Here is a 19149-nt window from a genome sequence, read left to right on the forward strand (position 1 = left end):
CCAGTTCCTCTCATCTCTTCATATCATATTCTCCTTCTCCTAGCTATAAAAAAATAACTATAGCTGATGGTTCAGTTATTACTGTAGCTGGGCAAGGAGACATACCACTTGGAAAATCCTTGATACTTAAAGATGTCCTTCATATCCCAAAGTTATCTGCAAATCTCATTTCTGTCCAGAAACTCACCAAAGATTCCAAATGCCAAGTAACTTTCTTCCCTTCATATTGCTTATTTCAGGAACAGAACACGAAGGAGATGATTGGGCGTGCTAGTGAGAAAGGTGGTCTTTATTGTTTGGATTTCCACAATGGTGAATATATATCTAAGAATTCCTTGTCTAGTTCATTCTTGTCTGAATCTATCATGTCCAATAAAGAGAAAGTATGGCTTTATCATCGTCGGTTAGGTCATCCTTCCTTTTATGTAATCAAAATGATGTTTCCATCTTTGTTCAAAGATTTGATTGTTGAGTCTTTTCATTGTGATGATTGTGAAATTGCAAAACACAAACGTACTTCCTTTCCAATTAGTCACAAAAGATGTCAAACTCCATTCTCTCTTATTCATAGTGATATTTGGGGACCCTCTCCCATTCCTAATATTTCTGGTGCTAGATGGTTTGTATCATTCATTGATGATTGTACAAGAGTTACGTGGATCTATTTGCTAAAGCAAAAATCAGATGTCAGTCAAATTCTTCCTACCTTTTTTAATATGATCAAAACCCAATATGATGTGCCAATTAAAAGATTTCGATCCGATAATGCCAAGGACTACTTCAATCAAAACCTCTCTGTTTTCTTCCAAAAAGAGGGAATTATTCATGAATCTTCATGTGTCAATACTCCTCAACAAAATGGGATAGCAGAGAGAAGAAATGGTCTGTTACTTGACATTACTAGATCATTATTGTTTCACAAAAAGGTGCCAAAACAGTATTGGGGGGAAGCTGTCCTAACTGCTGCACATCTTAGTAACAGAATGCCATCAAGAATTCTGAACTTTCAAAGTCCGCTTGATACTCTTAGGAATTTCTTTCCAAATTTTGAAATTTCCAATAAATTGGTTCCTAGAATCTTTGGAAGTGTTGCCTATGTTCATATTCATTCTCAAAATAGAGGCATATTAGACCCACGTGCTCTTAAGTGTGTTTTCATAGGATATTCTCCTACTCAAAAAGGTTACAAGTGTTATCAACCATCATCAAAGAAATTCTTTGTTTCCGCAGATGTCACATTTGATGAGAGTGAATCCTTTTTTAATCATTCTTACAATCAGGGGGAGTCACTGAAAGGAAAGGAACCTCTAGACTTGTCACTATTTGATTTGTCCATTTCCAGTCGTGCCAAATTTTTGCCTGAGTCACCATTGCTACAGTCACCTGAGTCTCTAAATCCAAATGAACCCATTGAGTCTCCTAATCCAAATATAGATAATGGAATTCTAGAAAATAATCTACCATTGCAGGTATATTCCAGAAGAAAGAGACTAACTGATCAAACTACTCGGTTGCAATCATCTCCTCAGGTTACTGCTCCTGATACCCATCCTGAACTTGTTGAACCGTCAGAAACACCAAACCAAACTGATCATGAAGAAGAATTTAACCAACCTAATGTCCTTGACCTTCCCATTGCAATCAGAAAAGGAACCAGAACTTGCACACAACACCCTTTGAGCCTCTCCATGACATATCAAAATCTATCCCCAAGTCATAAAGCTTTTCTCTGTAACCTCCACACAATTCCTATCCCCAGAAATTTGTCTGAAGCATTAGGAAATAAAGAATGGGAGAAAGCTATGAAGGTAGAAATGGAAGCATTGGAGAAAAACAAAACTTGGGATATTGTGGAATTACCAAAAGGAAAAAGGTTGGTCGGGTGCAGATGGGTGTTTACTGTGAAATATAAGTCAGATGGGTCCATAGAAAGATATAAAGCACGTTTGGTAGCAAAGGGTTATACACAAACCTATGGAATTGATTATTTGGAGACTTTTGCCCCAGTGGCAAAAATGAATACAGTGAGAATTTTATTATCATTGGCTGCAGTTTTTAATTGGAACCTACAACAATTTGATGTAAAAAATGCCTTTTTACATGGAGACTTAGATGAGGAGATCTATATGGAGGTGCCACCTGCTTTTGAAAGCAAGAAGGGAATGGTGTGTAGACTGAAGAAGGCACTCTATGGATTAAAGCAATCACCTCGTGCATGGTTTGGAAGATTTACAAAGGTTATGATCAAGCTAGGGTACCGACAAAGTCAAGGAGACCACACCTTGTTCATACGACACTCAAAAACAGGAAAAGTGACAGCATTGTTGGTTTATGTGGATGACATCATAGTAACAGGTGATGATTCAGAGGAGATACAAAATTTGAAGAAGTGTTTACTCAAGGAATTTGACATCAAAGAGCTTGGGAAATTAAAGTATTTTTTGGGAATCGAAGTGGCACACTCAAAACAAGGAATCTTTATTTCCCAACAAAAATATGTGCTTGATTTGTTGAAAGAAACAGGAAAATTAGGGTGTAAACCAGTGGCTACACCAATTGAATACAATCATAGATTGTGCAATGCTCCAGAAGATTCAGTGGTAGATAAAGGCTTGTATCAAAGGCTTGTAGGGAAATTGATTTACTTGTCCCATACAAGGCCGGATATTGCATTTGCGGTAAATGTTGTTAGCCAATTTATGCATGATCCTAGAGAAATGCATCTTCAAGCTGTCAACCGGATTCTACAATATCTTAAAGGAAGTCCAGGAAAAGGAATATTATTCAAAAGAGGAGGAAACATGGTTTTAGAGGCTTATACAGATGCGGACTATGCTGGTTCATTAGTGGATCGAAGGTCAAGTTCTGGATATTGCACCTTCTTAGGAGGAAATCTGGTGACTTGGAGGAGTAAAAAACAAAATGTAGTAGCTAGATCAAGTGCAGAATCTGAGTTTAGATCCATGGCGATGGGAGTTTGTGAGTTGTTATGGCTAAAGATAATCCTTGATGATTTGAAGATAAGATGGGAAGGACCTATGAGACTATATTGTGACAATAAATCAGCAATAAGTATAGCTCATAATCCTGTACAACATGATCGCACTAAGCATATTGAGGTAGACAGACATTTCATTAAGGAGAAATTAGATAACGGACTCATTTGTACGCCATTTGTATCTACAAAAGATCAGGTTGCTGATGTTTTAACAAAAGGACTGCCAAACAATATGTTTCAAGATCTAATAAGCAAGCTAGGAATGGAAGATATCCATTCACCCGCTTGAGGGGGAGTGTTGGCTGATGGAGGATTTCCAAGAAGATATTCTTGTCATCAAAGATGTGATCCTCTAAGATGAGAAGATATTCTTCATATCAAGATATGATCCTCTAAGATCTTAGTATAATTGTGGTAATCTAGAATATCATATCTCTGATTCTTTCTCTTAATGTAAAGATTTAGGTGATTCTATTCCACAATCTTTTATGTATATATAAAGCCATGTACATGACATAGAAAAATATGAATGAAATTATTCAATAATCTTATTCCATAGAAACGTATGCAGAGGTTCAGTAATCTAAGGGAAAAAGATAATGATGGGGCATATTATGTTATTGCAATCGTGCACCCAGTCAGTTATAAGTGTGAGTTCCTTTATGAGTCAAGTAAGGAATAGTAAGGTTGTAGAAGAGTTCGTGATAAGAGGAATAATTATTAGTCATGATGAAATAGAGTATATTGTTAACTTGAATATAGTTGATGTCAATGTGTCATCGTGTTAGAGCAAACAAAATGTATGTGTGGAATCAGAAAGTAGAATATTCATGAGGTGATATACCGAAGCTAGGTTTATGAACTTTGAAGAGGGAAGCCCCATAGTATTCAGAGTATAATAGAACTATTTGAGAGATAATGCGCAGTAAGTAAGTACAAAAGCTGTCCTACCTTCTACAGAATCTAGACTCCCCTTCAACCAGATAAATTTAACATGATCAGTGCTCAAACTCAAGAACTGTTCTGAAACACCTAAACACTTTACCATTTACCTCTGTCAGGCTACTCAATTGAGGCAGGTGTTCTTAACAGCCTTCATTTTCTTTCTCCAGTATCATACAACCATTTCATTCGATGACTATGGACATCAAATTATCCGCATAGGCTGCTATAGCATGTTTCAAAGGAAGACGGGGTCAGAAAAGGAGAGTTAGGGAGTGGGAGAGAGAGAGAGAGAGGGGGGGGTGTCCTGAGTCCTGACAAAAATACATCACCATAATGATGAAGTTAAGTCAAATACTTAGAGCAGAGGTGTAATCCATAATTGTCACCAATGTAGCACTGAAGGGGGGTGTCCTGACAAAAATATATCACCATAATGATAAAGTTATAACAAATACTTAGAGCAGAGGTGTAATCCATAATTGTCGCCAATGTAGCACTGAACAATTTCTTGTCAAGCATGTAAGTTCATATTTTGGAGGTATGGTTATGGTCAAAGCATTTAGCATATATTTAAACCACCACCAAATGTTATAAACACAATTGGAGCAAAAACCTGTCAATTCCACACACTGTAACCAAAATAGAGGATTGTATTATCAGACAACAATGTCTTTAAGCAGTAAGAACCAGTCGCATCAGTACACAGCAGTTTCTCAACATAAAACAAATTGATAACATGCAACAACTAACCAGTGGAAAGTTAGACATAGAAAAGAAATTTTAGGCTCTACATAGAGAAAATTTCAGTACCTGATCGTCCAGTGTTCGACTTCAGAAAGCACTCTGAGGAGCATACACTATGATCTGTGAAATCTTAACATCATGCAGACAATGCTCAGGAGGAACAATCCAATAGGTTTTGGTGGCCTTGTTCTATCACTTCCCAACACATGGACAACAGTATGAAATTCCTCTATTTTCTTCCCACATAAGCTGCTAATTTTGACAAGTCCGGGATCCAAAATGAAAGCTCAGAAGAACCGGTCACAAACATTAAGCTTCCTGGAGCCCACTTGATCATAGGTGGTTCAGTATCTGTACTCATCCAACTGGCTACCTAAGAGATGCAAATAGAAGAATAAGATGAGTCAATACAAGCAAAATTAAACAATATACAAAGATCTCTTCTAAGCAAAGAAGCTTCACCGCTTCTGCATGGAAGCAGCTGCTTGAAATCTTCTTCTTCTTTTTCCAATTCTACCTTTAAGTGATACATTTTCCCTTACACAACTAGCTATGAATCTCCACTTATTTCACAACATTTTTTGCTCTCTAAAGCTATTTATCACTAATAATAAACAAGTGTTTAGCTATAAAATTAATTCTAACAACATTTTTGTCATCCCATTCTCGCAAGTGTGGCATGATACCAAGAAAAGTGAACTTCCAGATAGTAAGGCGGAAACACACATGCAAGAGCAGCAATAGAGAAGTGAGGGGGTGAGGAAAGGAGACAGTACTTGACTGATCCCTATAACTAGCAAAAAGAAAAAAACTGATCCATAAAGCATTATATTCCTTCTGGGAAGACTCCTTTTCTTATTTACAACTATAGTTTCCTGCAAGAGAACACCACCATTACATGCAAATATTTGATAGTAGCAGACATAGGGTTCTGTTCATACTTCTTTACCGCTCCGGACACTCCAAGCATAAACACTACCATCACCTGATCCTGCAAGGTGATTCAAAGTAACATGTTATAAATTTTACCTTCTCTTTCTTTTGGGAGGAGAATGGCATAAATAAATAAATTTGCTTGGTAAAAAACAATTCTATAACTATAAAACTCTAATATGACCTCATTTCATTAGGATATGCATCTGAGGATAGAGTTAAGAAGAACAAAATGACCCTAATTGGCTATAGAAAAACTGAACTTATGCATCCAAAGCATTTATAGGACAAAAGAAACTGATATCCATACACCCTTTGGCATTTGGATTCCGCCCTAACTCATTGGTTTCTGATTATGCAGCTTCACGAGTTCACGAGTTCTAATCACTCAAGTGATTCTTGCTTTCCCAATTAAATGACAAGTTGCTAACTAAAGCAATAAATGAATAAGTTTCTCTTTTTCTCCTCCTCTCTCTTAAGCTGAATGAAGTTCTTCTAGAAAAATTTAACTACTAAACCAGGTGACGCTTGATCATCTCACCACTAACTACTGAGCACAAAATTTTCGTTTTTTTAGTGCACCACTTCCATTAGGGGTACTTTCTAAGTTTCTATAAATGTACTGGTGAAGAGACTCACTAATGAACAAACCAAGTCTGAAAGATACAAGATAAAGACGATCTTAATTAAATGTAGTAAAAGGGAAGGAATTTTTAAGCAAATGCATATATTCTGCCAGTAAGAACTCATGACATGCAAGTCAATAGCATATTAGCATTCACAGTTTTGTCAATCAATCAACCAAGACTCAATCATAAATCTGTTGGTGTATGCTACAATTGAATCCGCTTTACTCATGTCCATTTATTTTAATCCTAAATATTTTGTCTTTGAATGCAAATTAAGGGTTCTTTAAACCTCACACATTCCCCTACAGAAATAGTGAGTTTAACCCCAACTTATTGCCTATCTGGATCCTTTGCTTTTATTATGTTCTTATCTTAGCTAAGTTTGCATTGGTGCCCGGAGATTTTAGGTCTTTTGAGACAACTACCTTACATGTGATTTAGGTCTACCAAATGTGCTTTTAGCATCTTCAATCACTACAGAGTTACACTTACCACTACTGCATTTGAGGCCTACATACAGTATTCTTGGGATCTACGGAGGACAAGACAACCATTTGAGTGATTTTCTCTCACTAAATCCTGTGTGTACTACTTGCTGCCTCTGTTGAAGAAATCACTCCGAATACTATCCAGCTTGCATGAGCAATAGTGAATTATGTGTCCATCTCATTAAAATACTAAAACTGTTAAGAGAGGATACTTCTATTTATATATATTTTAGGCATGCTACACGTCATTCTTTTTCTTTAGTCAAACACTCGGGAAGAATTTCTTAATGATTGGCAATGAGACTTGAACGCAATCTCTTTCTGCTCATCCATGTTGGTTTATGGGAAAACCTCATCTAAAAGCTTAAAATATTGGAAAAAGGCCACTTATATTTTTTTATTTAAGGTCTGCAACACACAATGTTAACTCTTATGATAGGAGATCTCCAGCTATCAACCAAGCAGCCAGTCAAATTCAAGCAATCTTTCTTGAGAAGTTCAAAAAGGGCGATACACCAAATATTTCAGGAAGTTCAAAAAGGGCGAGTCAGAGAAGTGTTAGATTACGGGAGCCCAGCATGAATATCATGACAAAACCATTACCTGATATAACAAACATTCCTTCTGGACTGAAAGATGCCTCCAGTGTTGAACTACTTGAAACGGGCTGTACATTATACGTTGATAACTGCAGGAAATATCAGCGTAAATGCAGAGCCTATTTAGTCACAACAGTAAATCCAAATGCTGTTGGAATTGAAGGATGGAAACAACTCACATGTGTGCCACGAGAAGAATCAAGCACATGAATATGCCCATCCTTAGTTGTCAAAAGCACAAGTCTCCCATCGTTACTGAACTTAACGCTGTTAGCATCAGATACATCTCCACCAACAGAGAAAATTTCAAAAGGTCCCTTCAAAGAGTTAACTTTCGACAAATTAATGAAAGCTAAAGATGCAATTGACAAATATTATGCATGCCAAACAAGTAATTCATTTTCATGTATCAAATGCAAAACCTTGTCGAAATAGCGTGTGTCAAACATCCTTATATATCCTCCAAAAGCAATAGCAAATACAAGGCCTTGCTCATCATAAGCAGTAGCCGGTCTTCCTTGCACTCGAAGAAGGCCCTAAGACCAGTAAACTTATCAATTAATCAGATAAATGAAGAAAACATTTGATGAGAACAAATAATGTCAATGAGGACTTTACCTGGCATTTCTCAGCTCTTTGATCCCAAAGTAGAACAGTTCGATCAAGTGAGCCAGAGATAAAATACTCCTTTCTATAGCATAAGCTAAGAGAGACGACCCTGCAAACGACAAATACAGACTTAGTACTGAGGATTGATATTCAATGGAAGTCGGACAAAGTTGATACTGCTTAGAACTGTGCCTGTCACGATGACCCTTGAAATACCGCAAGTACTTGTTGTCATGCAATGAAAGAAGTCGTAGAGATTCTGAAACAGTCCATCAGACAAATTAGTAATTCACTTGTTCTGCTTTTCAAGGATTATACACCGGAATTTATCATCTTAAAATAAGGTGCATACCATCCCAACCATTCTTGGAGGAGTATATTACAGTTGTTGGATGAGAAGTGAAGCTAACCAGATCGACCCCGTACTTTTTGCTATTAATAGTTTTCAAACACCTGCAGTGATGAATATATTACATAGCATCTCCAACAACATTGAGAAGAAGGCAACAAGATAACATTTAATGAAAAGAAGAAATATCCAACAAAAATGAAAAAAAAACACGGAAGGAGAAGAGACCGAAGAAGAGCAGTTTTCCCAAGTTTTTCTAATAGAAGCTCTTTCTGATAAAAAAGATGTTTCTATGAGAAGCCACCCTGTTAATAATGATAAAATGTAAAGTTATTTTATGAGGCCGACCATGATGAATGAGAAGGCCATAAGGATCTTAGCTCATATTTGAGTCCAATAACAAAATTCTTTTGAGGATTTCTAATTTTGGGTTTAAAATTCACTTTGTAAGGCTTGATTGGAAAGGAACAGATATACAGCAGATGATCTTTTTTTCCATATGTGCCTTTCTTTTTAAATTTGATTACATCAGGGAGAGGGAGGAGGGGAGACGGGATGCTATGCTAGTGATGGGGTTTGGAAACCTCAACGGTGGAAGGCAGGGAGCTCTCCAAGTGAGCTATCCCTCAAACCCACCTCAGCAGAAGATCTCAAGCTTCTGTTTTTTATTATTTCGCGCTTCTCAACAAATGCTCATCTAAAGTAGGACACTGATAGTCAAGAGATGATTACAGGGCAAAGTGTGGTTTTGAGAAAGCCAACTTGCTTGAGAGACTTTTTGAGTACTTCGGCACATTATTGCACCGTTGAATCTTCTTCCAATGGACCTTTATTAACATAGATGACATAAATGGAATAGCCTATTCAGGATTTCTAGCTTGCTATTTTTAGTGACAAATTGTTACTTCCACTAATTTAGTGCATCATAAGTATAAAGAGGATGACTTCACACCCCAAATGGAAATGATTAATAGATGTGAAAGGAATTTAAATGGTTACTGGGTGCAGCAGCACATCATTTTTTGACAACCAATACGCCATTTTATTAAATATTGCTCTATTTGGGCAGGGAAAGAATATTCTTATATATTGTAAGTAGAGCTCTTGAAAGAACAAAGTTTTAACTTTTCTAATTTATCACTTATACAGAGGCTAACAGAACTGTAGCACTGCCTGCCAAAAGTACCAAGAAACAACAATAAAGAAAGTATGAATGTTTAATTAAATATACTGCCAATAAAGTAAAGGTAGAGATGCTTACGTTGCATTTGCAACATCATATAGACGTATGGACTCATCATCACTGGCTGTCACCAGAAAATTTGATGTCTTATGGAAATCCATTGAACTGATTCTACCACTCTGCATGTAGACAAGATCTATGTCAATATCAAATGCTTACACAGCCTACACACTTTAGTGAAGAAGAAAAGCAGCTGTTTTAGCAAGGATCACACCATAGCTCTTGATAGTTGGTCCATAATACCGTTAGTCAACCTTTCTAGACACAAGGTATTGACAAGAATATACATTAATTAACAGATAATGATCGTATTGTTACGTTTCAAAAAAAAAAGATCATATGACTACAATGTTCTTTTAGAGCTCATTCTATTTGTTGTACAAGGAAAAAATAACCACTCGTATATAATTATATATTACCAGTACAATGATTGTTTTTATGTATAGAACTTTGTATTACTAACACAACTCTAATTTACTACTATATTATAATTGTTGCATGAACAAAACGACCCTCAATATAATAATTGAAAGGGTCTTAGTACTCTTGTCAAATAGAAGCAAACATTTGTGCATCCATTATTCCTCTTTTCATGAAATGGAACGAGTAATAGAAGTGTTTGTTTCACTTCTCCGACTACTTTAACAGCCACAAATGCAAAACTTTAAATTAGAAGAAGGTTTATATTGCTGTTAAGTATTAGCCATCATCAAAATCATAAATGATAATGAGGCAACTGTATTAAACCAATAAAACCTAAAATTTAGCTTAGAAAAACAAGATTATCCCCATTTAAAGGTCAAGCAGCACTTCTGCTAGGGTTGTCCTATTGGATTTGGCAGTCAGATAACACATACTGCAATCAATTCCACCATTGTTCCTTCTGAACCTAATATTGCCCTAGAAGTAATCAACAGCGCCAATGTGAACAATACTACTAAAGAAGGGACAAAAAACGAGGACAATTTTTCGGCTTTTAAAATTCGGTTTCCTGTAGCTTATGAATACTTAAACGAAAGAGTTATCCAAATTCCCAAACTTACATAGTCGCGAAATGTCATGCCGACTTCCATGCTCTGTAGGATTTCTTCAGTGGTCTCTAGTGAGACCTTGTCTTCTCTGTCAGTTGGTCCACCTGAGAAAAACTGACATCGTCAAAAAGCAACAGAAAATAATCAAGTAACACAAAGATAATTCAATTTACTTCATAATTTCTACTGTACCTGCCATGGTGCTCTTCGATAACAAGCGAGTTGCAGATTCTTTTTGTACTGTATATCACCGACGACGGAAGTTTACAACTGAGAGCTCAAGCGGGGAGATGTCGCGGTTTCTCTAGGAGTAGGATAATTCCGGACCCGTTAGAATTGAGCTTAGTCTAAGGGCCCTGCTTTTTTTCTCTTGGATACGAAAATTTCACTATTTGTGAAAGGAAAAATCACCTCATATATCAATTTAAGGCTTAATATTACAGCCTTTAGATGTACTTTTTTTATATTACTACTTATAACAGTTTAATTACAAATATTAATAGATTAGTTTTAATTTATAATTTAATTTATTTAATTTAATTAGTTAGTTATTATTTTTATAATTAATAAGTAAGAGAAATAACATTAATCTTAGAGAATCAATTGTCATTATCTCTTCCACCATTTTAGGGATAACATTAATATTAGAGATCAATTGCCATTATCTCTTACACCATTTTAGGAATTTTTTCCAGATTTCAGACCAGCAACCCCCACCTTCCTCTTTTACCCACACATAAATCCCACACCCCCACCCCTACGTTTCTCTTTTACAGAGAACTATTTTTTTCTCTTTCACCATCTTCAACGTTCGTCTTCTTCATTCAAAAAGAAAATCAGTAGAACTCCCACATTTATATGATTTAATGGTGGGATTAGATCTACACACGAAGAATGTTGAAATTTCTGCAAAGTGTGGTTCCTCTCAGTCGAAGGATCAAAAGAAGAAGAAAAACGAAGCAAAGAAAATGGTGAGTCCGGCAAATCAAAAGGGAAAGAAGAGGAAGGGGAAGATTGTAGAAACCCCTTTTGATTCGAATACTGATTTTGATAGTGAAAGAAAATAGAAAAAAAGCAACAAATGTAGAAATTGCTCAATCTTCAAAACCATCAACAAGAAGAACAACAAAAAAGAAGGAATCAGAAATTCGAATATCCAAAAAAGGCAAAAAAAGTTGTTAGGGTAAGTATTATATTTAATTTATTTTCACACTATTCAAATTAGTGATTTTTTTGCTAAAAATATCGCATTATGCTTATTGTTGTTTCGAAACTTTTGTTTGGGTGAAACTTGTACGAAATGTGAATAATATTTATATGAATCTGACTTTAATATATGATTTTGGGATATTATATGAAATGTGATATAATATTGGTATGCAAATGGTATGAATTGTGTTTTGACATTGGTATGAAATTGGTTTGATATCAGTAGCCCAATGGTATGAGTTGTTAAATTGGTATGCAGATGGTATGAATTGTTAAATTACTCTGTTTTGTATGAATTATGACTAATATTGATATGAAATTGGGATCTTTTCTAAAAGGAAAGTTTCTTTTTCAATTTCTTCATTAATGTATTTAAATTTTTAACATTGGTATGAAAATGGTATAAAATGATTTTTCTTTCAATTTTTTTTCAGTGATTGTGGTTTTGTACACGTGTCTATTTGCTGAATACATCAGTAATATAATTTTTGATATGCGTTCTGTTGTTATCGATGCAAAGTACCATCGTCAAAGGTATGCCACAATCACATGGCATTATGGAAAAAACAAAGAATGATGATGGCGCGACCAGTGAGAGTGAAGTAACTGGCACTGTTGCTAGCAAATTTGATGGACCCCGCATAACAAAAGAACATGCTCCGAATATCAGCAATTATCTCACACCAAAACCACGGAGATCAAATTTGAGATAGTTGATTGCACCTTAGACTTTTTAGAATTACAAGTTTTTTTTTTTTGCTTTTGGACGATATTTTTGTGTTTGTTACAGCTTTAAGTATTTGATATATATAATATCCACTGTTTTATTTCAAAAAGATACCAATTACATATGAATTATAGATTGACTATTGTAATCGCAGGATACTAGTTATATACAGACTGCATTCCAAATGGATACACCATTCCAAAGATAAATTACACATTGACTATAATAATTCTCGGGATAACAGTTATATACAAAATGCATACAAATTGGATTCAACATTTAGAGTTAATGATTTTACAATGTCTTATTAACTAGAAAGAAATCATACTACTAATTTAGAGTTCATGAACTAACTCTGACTTATAATTGGTATCCAAAATGTACACCTTTGGCATCCAAATTCATATTCTAACACAAAAAAATAAAAAATAAATGAAGTTGGTATCCAACAGGTATAAATACCTTGTATAAACGATTATGCCAATGTAAAATAGTAATAATTGTATTTTGTAACAACCTCAATTACATTTTTGTTTTACATTTTTTTCATCCTGGACAATTTACAACCTATTTGTAAATTATATTATCTTAACAAGCGTGGATTAAGTATTTTTAAAGATGTATGAAGTTGTATACAATCTGTATAAATACTGGAATAAACGAATCTTACAATTTAAAACAGAGATCATTAAATGTTGCATCAACATCAATTACATCTGGTTTTATTTTGTTTTTTTTGAAAATGGATAAAATAAGACTTTTTAATTAATTTTAACAGATTAGAGTGAATTAAGGAAAACAAATATTCCTAATTAGTTTGAATCTCCTAAATTTATGCTAATTAATAATTATCATCAATCAATTCAAATTTAATTAATACATCCATTTCCATTTTTTCAGTTTTTTTCTTTATTATTTCTAAATCCATTTTTTTTTTAATTTTCGTTTATCTTTTTTTTTTAAGTTTTTTCAATTAATAAAACATTTCTTTTTTTTTGTAAATTTGTTATAACCTGAAATTTTTAATGTTATAGCTTGAAAGTCTAAATCTACTGTTATAGCTTGAAAATAGTACTATAATATATGTCATATATGAAATTTACACTTTGTGAAAGCTGTGTATATTACTACTAAAATTCTGCATTACATTACATCTTAAATAAATCATATATTTCTATATTTTATAAACAAATAAATATTTGTTATTATATGCTATTACATTTTATTTTTAAAAAAATTATAAACCATGAAAGATTACTATAGACAACCAATGTTTACACTAAAGAGCACTCCAAGGAATCATAACCTAAATGTTAGTCATTCCGAGCTTCAAAACCAGTAAGAAAAAACAACAAGCTAGCTACAGATTTTCTAAATAAACGACTGCACTTCCTAGATTTCCTAGAGCCTTTTACTCGCTCTATTTTTTCAATGGTTGGCTTCTTTATCTGTGCAACAACTACCTTTGTAGTTACATTTACTCCCTTGACGTGTTTCCAATTCCTTGCCTTCCATGTGTGGTAGATTCTTACCCTTGAAATATTATTGTTGTCAACTCTTTTCTGAATTGTCTCTAATGTTACTCTGTTATCCAACTTAAACACGGCTGCACCTTTTCCTTTTGCACTCTGCATCTTGACCATCTTTCAAGCTCTTCTTGCACTATTATTGTCCACCTCTATTCAATAAATAGGTACCGCTGGAAATCTCCTTGTTATCATCACACATACAACGTGTTGTAGCGTCCACTTATTACATATTTTCAAATACACATAAATTTAATAATTTAATAAATCAACAATCCTACTAACTAATTATTCTTTAATATAATTATACACACCCTTTTCACAAAGAGCATGAATTCTTTTATAATAGTTTAAATTGTTTTTGTTTTATATTTTATGGGTCAAATTTTAAGTTGTTTTAAAAAATTGAAATCACAAATTTGCAATTAAATTTTTAAACTTTGAAATGAGTTTGAGATTTGAAACAGAAATTTCAAATTTAAAACTTTAAATTTTAAGTCCAAACTCCTAAATGCATGATCAAACGCCCCCCTCGCAAGTTAGGACCATTTGATCTCAAATTCTACTGACCCAACTAGGGATTAAACTTTTATTTTAACTTTTAATGCGAATTTAGCAATACAATTAGGGACTATTATGAGCTTTGAAATTTGTAGATGATAATACAAACAAGTTCACATGATTTTTTATATTTATTTCTTTTTTTGTTTAGGAGTAGGAAACATGTGAACTTGTGACTTTTGCCGTTTGTGATAAAATCTTAAAAGAGACTAAAATGTGATTAAATTTTGAACATTTGGATGGCCATTAATGCTCCATGCTTACTTTGAGAAATCAATGATTCTAAATCTTCACGCTATTTTGATTGTCTTGAACCAAAAAAAATCTTCCATTACATCTTACATGTAAAATTGGAATTGGGATACCTTTTGTACTTCTCAAATCACCGTATTGAAAATTAATATGCACAACTACAATACTTGATAAAAAAAAATAAAAAAATATTGACAAAGTAGAATAGATCCTAAATTTCACTCTGTAGCTTTCCATTACACAACAATTTACAATATCTATGTGTCAAATCAAGCCTCCAAACTTTCAAATACAAACCAAAAAAAAAAATGTTTAAAACATAAAAAGGAAAAACAAAAAGATTTGTGGAATCATAATATTATGGATTCTGATTTCCCACCTTTTAATCGCGACCCTATTTCTCCTACTCCGCTATTTTTCCCAATAAAGAACAACACCGGAAAAGGAGAAAAAATTCTAATGATGCACAAATATAAAAAATTTCACATGACTGAAAATACAACCTCCGAGGAGTCACCGTCGATACCGTCATCAGTGATGGTGGACTTTTTAATGAACTCTATACAGTCCGCAACAGCTTCACTGTGATGATGTTCATGTGAATAATAAGACCGATGAGAAATCGGCGATGAATTAGATCGTTGTTCTTGCTGTTGTGTAGACTTCGACATAGCAGATAACATGATCAACCGGAAAACGGCTTCCCGGAATCGATCCAGCAACGTCATCGGTGATAACCGGTTACTTTTCCGGCTGCAGTTATTGCCTCTGAGTTTCGGCATGCAAAATGGATTCTTCATTCTTCTTTTTCTTCCTTTTGATTTCTCCATTGAAATGAATAATGATAGATGCTTTTTGGATGTGTATATGTGTAGGAATCTATTAGCAATGTTCCAAGCACATGCTGTTTAATATATAGTACGTAGAGAATGGGCTGTTGTTAAAGTTGGAGCTGCTTAAATTAAAGATTAAAAAAGGGGACAATAACAGTTTTGGTCCCTCTGTTATTAATAAAATTTGATTTAGTCCTTCTAATATTTAACAAACTATATATTTAGTCCATTCGTGTTATATTTGAATTTTTTTAAAACCATATTATTGTAACAATATACGTTTAACATAACTCATCATTCCTTATTAAATGTGGGAAGAATTGATAAGTATGGTAAATTTGTGAGTATTAACAAGAAAATGGATCGAAAATGCATGTATTGATTAATTAAAAATTAAACTGTCTAGTCAAATAATATGATAAATATAATTAAAATTTATCAATAATTAAAGGATCAAAACAAAAGAAGAATTTTTGTTTGTCTTTAAATTATTATAATTATTATTAAGGCAAATTTTGAAATTTTTGGCTAATGGGCAAGTGCCGCATTATTATAAAGAAAACGATGATTGGTTAGTTTAAAAAGATGGTGTGAATATGAAATTGTGGTTAACATGATTGTTCTCTTTCCGTTTTTTTAAAAAAAAATATTTTTTGCTTTACCAATACTAACATGATTGTTCAATTAATTAGCAGAAAAATTAGTGGTACCTGAATTTGTCCAATTTGCACTTTGCTTAGCGACAAAGTTGCATGATCATTAAGGCGCAGTCATCAAGTGTAATAACTGCTCAAACTTTTAATAATGCAAAGGCAATAATCTCAAAGTTTTTTCTTCAATCTCACGGTGGCACAAAATTAGGGACCAAGATGAAGAAAAATTACGCATGATAATTAAGGAAGCATTGCGTGGTGTGATAGACCGACGAATTATTTTTGGAAAAAGAGCTTAAAGATAAATTTTGATTTCCGTACCTCTATGTATTTATTGTCACATAAAGTAGACATTGTTTAGAACTTCGTTCATTTATATTTGTTGATTACATCAAAAATTAATAATATTTATTTTTACTCATTCCATTTAAAAAATCAAGAGATTATTTACTATTTTATATTTAGTTTACCTTTATTGTTAAGTACTATTCTCAATTTCAATTCATTTCTCAATTAGTGAGATAACTTATACATAATTAGGGGCGATGATAAAATAAAATTATCATTTTATTTATTGTTTCTTAAATAGTATGTCAATTGTCAAACATGAACAAGTAGATATGGATGGAGAAAATATTCAATTACTTTCTAACACTAATCAAAATAATGCAAGTGATAATAATATTATTTATATCCCCTAGGTGAATACTGGACATCTGATGGGAAAAAAATGTTCATATAATAAAAGCTATAGGTTATATGGTTTTAAGGTCATGATCAACTCATGTTTAATGTTGACTTTGCTGATGGGTTCTAATAAATTGTTTTTATTACTCATATAGATATTCTCACAAACAAAAATTATTAAAAAACAGAGAGTGTTATACTATTTGTGAAAAAATGAGTGGTAATGAAAAATAAATGAAAGGGGCACTATTAAGGCCGAAAATCTTGCTGGAAATGCTGCGAATCACATTGAATTGAAGTCAACACTCAAAGCCAGGGGCTACGTACTCCAGAAATCCAGCAACTTAAAAGTTTAATTGTGTAACGAAAAATGACAACTAATTAGTAAACGAATGGTCCCCTCACTCACTAATTAAACAAATTTCAAATTGTTCCATAGTTTTTAAAAAACTAAGACAAAGAATGGGAGTTAATAAAATCCTTGTCTTGTGTGGAAGAGTTTCACATGCATACATGTGAGCTTAGTATGATAGGAGAATAGTAGGGCAGTCTTTTTTTCCTTATAAACGTAAATAAATATTCGTGGCTTATGATCAAAGAATGTGGTACAGTGGATGAAGTTATTCCTTTCTTAATCAGAGATTTCAAATTCAAACACTCAATATAGAAAATTCCTTAATAGAGAGCACTTCCTTCCGAATGAGGGCCTATACCTAGATCAATCAAGCTCTAATATGGGTACCGAATATATCAGATGAGGAAAAAAGATGAAAAAATATCCGTGCCTTTACCATTACGTCCATATTCAATTACCGACCATATAACCCTATTCTCTTGGCTTTTGTCCCATCCCATCACTAAATCACATTCAACGTTCTTCCCCCATTCTCTTACGTATACCAAGATATGGTGACAAAAAAAGAAACAGATATTAAGGATTAGATTACTTTGAAAAATGGTTGGCTCTTGGAAAATGAGAATTTAAAGATTACACAAGATTTGCACAACAATAAAGGAAAAATCTTCATTTGTTTATGAATTGGATTTTCTTTGTCGGATTTCTACAATTAAGATAATAATAATTAATTGCAGTCCATGTCCATTTAGAAGTTGCAGCTTTACCTTTTGTGTTCCATTTTGAAACATTCATGAACATGACAAATTATATTGTTTCTCTGAAATCTGAATCAAGGAAGTGTTCAGTGTTTTGTAAGATCAAACAAAGATATGACATAAAATCTTGGAGACATATTAATCATGTATCAATTGCATGCAAGTTCAAGGTTCCCAAATATATACAAACGGCTGTCTAGGTCTAGCACAATCAAAATGTCAAGAAATCAAACACGGATATGTTCAGACTTTGCAATATACGTACATCTCAATTCTCAACTACCACAATATGGTTAACACAAGTTTATGAATTGTCTATTTATAGCATAAAAGCAACAAACGAATCAAATGAATTTTTATTTTTTAAAAGTCTGTGAAATAGAATTACATCACCTATATACTATTCGGCGAGTTAGTTGGTCAGCTAAAAACAATTACATTTACATTTGCTAGTCAACTTTATTTTTTTAAAAAATTATATAGAAAATTATGTTTTATGCATATTCTACATTTATATTCAAAAAATATATACATTTTCGACTATTATTTTTTATGGGCGGCTTATAGACTGTTATCTAAGTTAAGAAATCGATCATAGCAAAACAAGGATGAATTAGTTGCAGATGGTGTATTAGGCTTGGCCCATTCAAGAACACTTTATGGGCTTCTCGGATTGACAGCCCAAAAATAACACAAAGTCCTTTATTTTGCTATGTTCTTCGAGGAAATGACATATATATACAACTGATAGTTATAATTAGCAATAAATAGCTCAACAATAATTAGCATTTAATAGATAAATAAAAAAGGGAAAATTGTACATAATGGCAAACTATTAATTCAAATTAAATGTTATAATCACACTTTGATTTAATTGTGTCATGTAGCAAACTGTTTGCCAGCGCCTCTCTCCCTCAAACTCTCGCTCGCCACTCTCCTCTCTCGCTCACTCTCTCTATGCTCACCTCTCTCGCTTTATACACAGAAGTGTATAAATTGCGTTTCTGTTTGTATAAAGCG

The 19149-nt window shown here is 33.5% G+C and overlaps 1 protein-coding gene across 1 annotated transcript in view; it reads right to left on the minus strand.

Moving 5' to 3' along the window:
* The window catches only part of LOC102588521 (WD repeat-containing protein 82-B), a 12806-nt gene extending 1866 nt beyond the window's left edge, over positions 1 to 10940 (minus strand). The window contains exons 1-11 of the mRNA XM_006340670.2: positions 10761 to 10940; positions 10581 to 10672; positions 9556 to 9656; positions 8298 to 8398; positions 8138 to 8204; positions 7955 to 8054; positions 7759 to 7872; positions 7516 to 7653; positions 7341 to 7425; positions 5629 to 5678; positions 4754 to 5060 (exon numbers count right to left, since the gene is read on the minus strand). Of these exons, the coding sequence (XP_006340732.1) occupies positions 4917 to 5060; positions 5629 to 5678; positions 7341 to 7425; positions 7516 to 7653; positions 7759 to 7872; positions 7955 to 8054; positions 8138 to 8204; positions 8298 to 8398; positions 9556 to 9656; positions 10581 to 10672; positions 10761 to 10767 (999 nt within the window). The 5' untranslated portion in view covers positions 10768 to 10940 and the 3' untranslated portion in view covers positions 4754 to 4916. The remainder of the gene's footprint in view (positions 1 to 4753; positions 5061 to 5628; positions 5679 to 7340; positions 7426 to 7515; positions 7654 to 7758; positions 7873 to 7954; positions 8055 to 8137; positions 8205 to 8297; positions 8399 to 9555; positions 9657 to 10580; positions 10673 to 10760) is intronic.
* Positions 10941 to 19149: the final 8209 nt, after the last annotated feature.

Source organism: Solanum tuberosum, unplaced genomic scaffold (assembly GCF_000226075.1).
Source record: "Solanum tuberosum cultivar DM 1-3 516 R44 unplaced genomic scaffold, SolTub_3.0 scf00020, whole genome shotgun sequence".
NCBI lineage: Eukaryota > Viridiplantae > Streptophyta > Magnoliopsida > Solanales > Solanaceae > Solanum > Solanum tuberosum.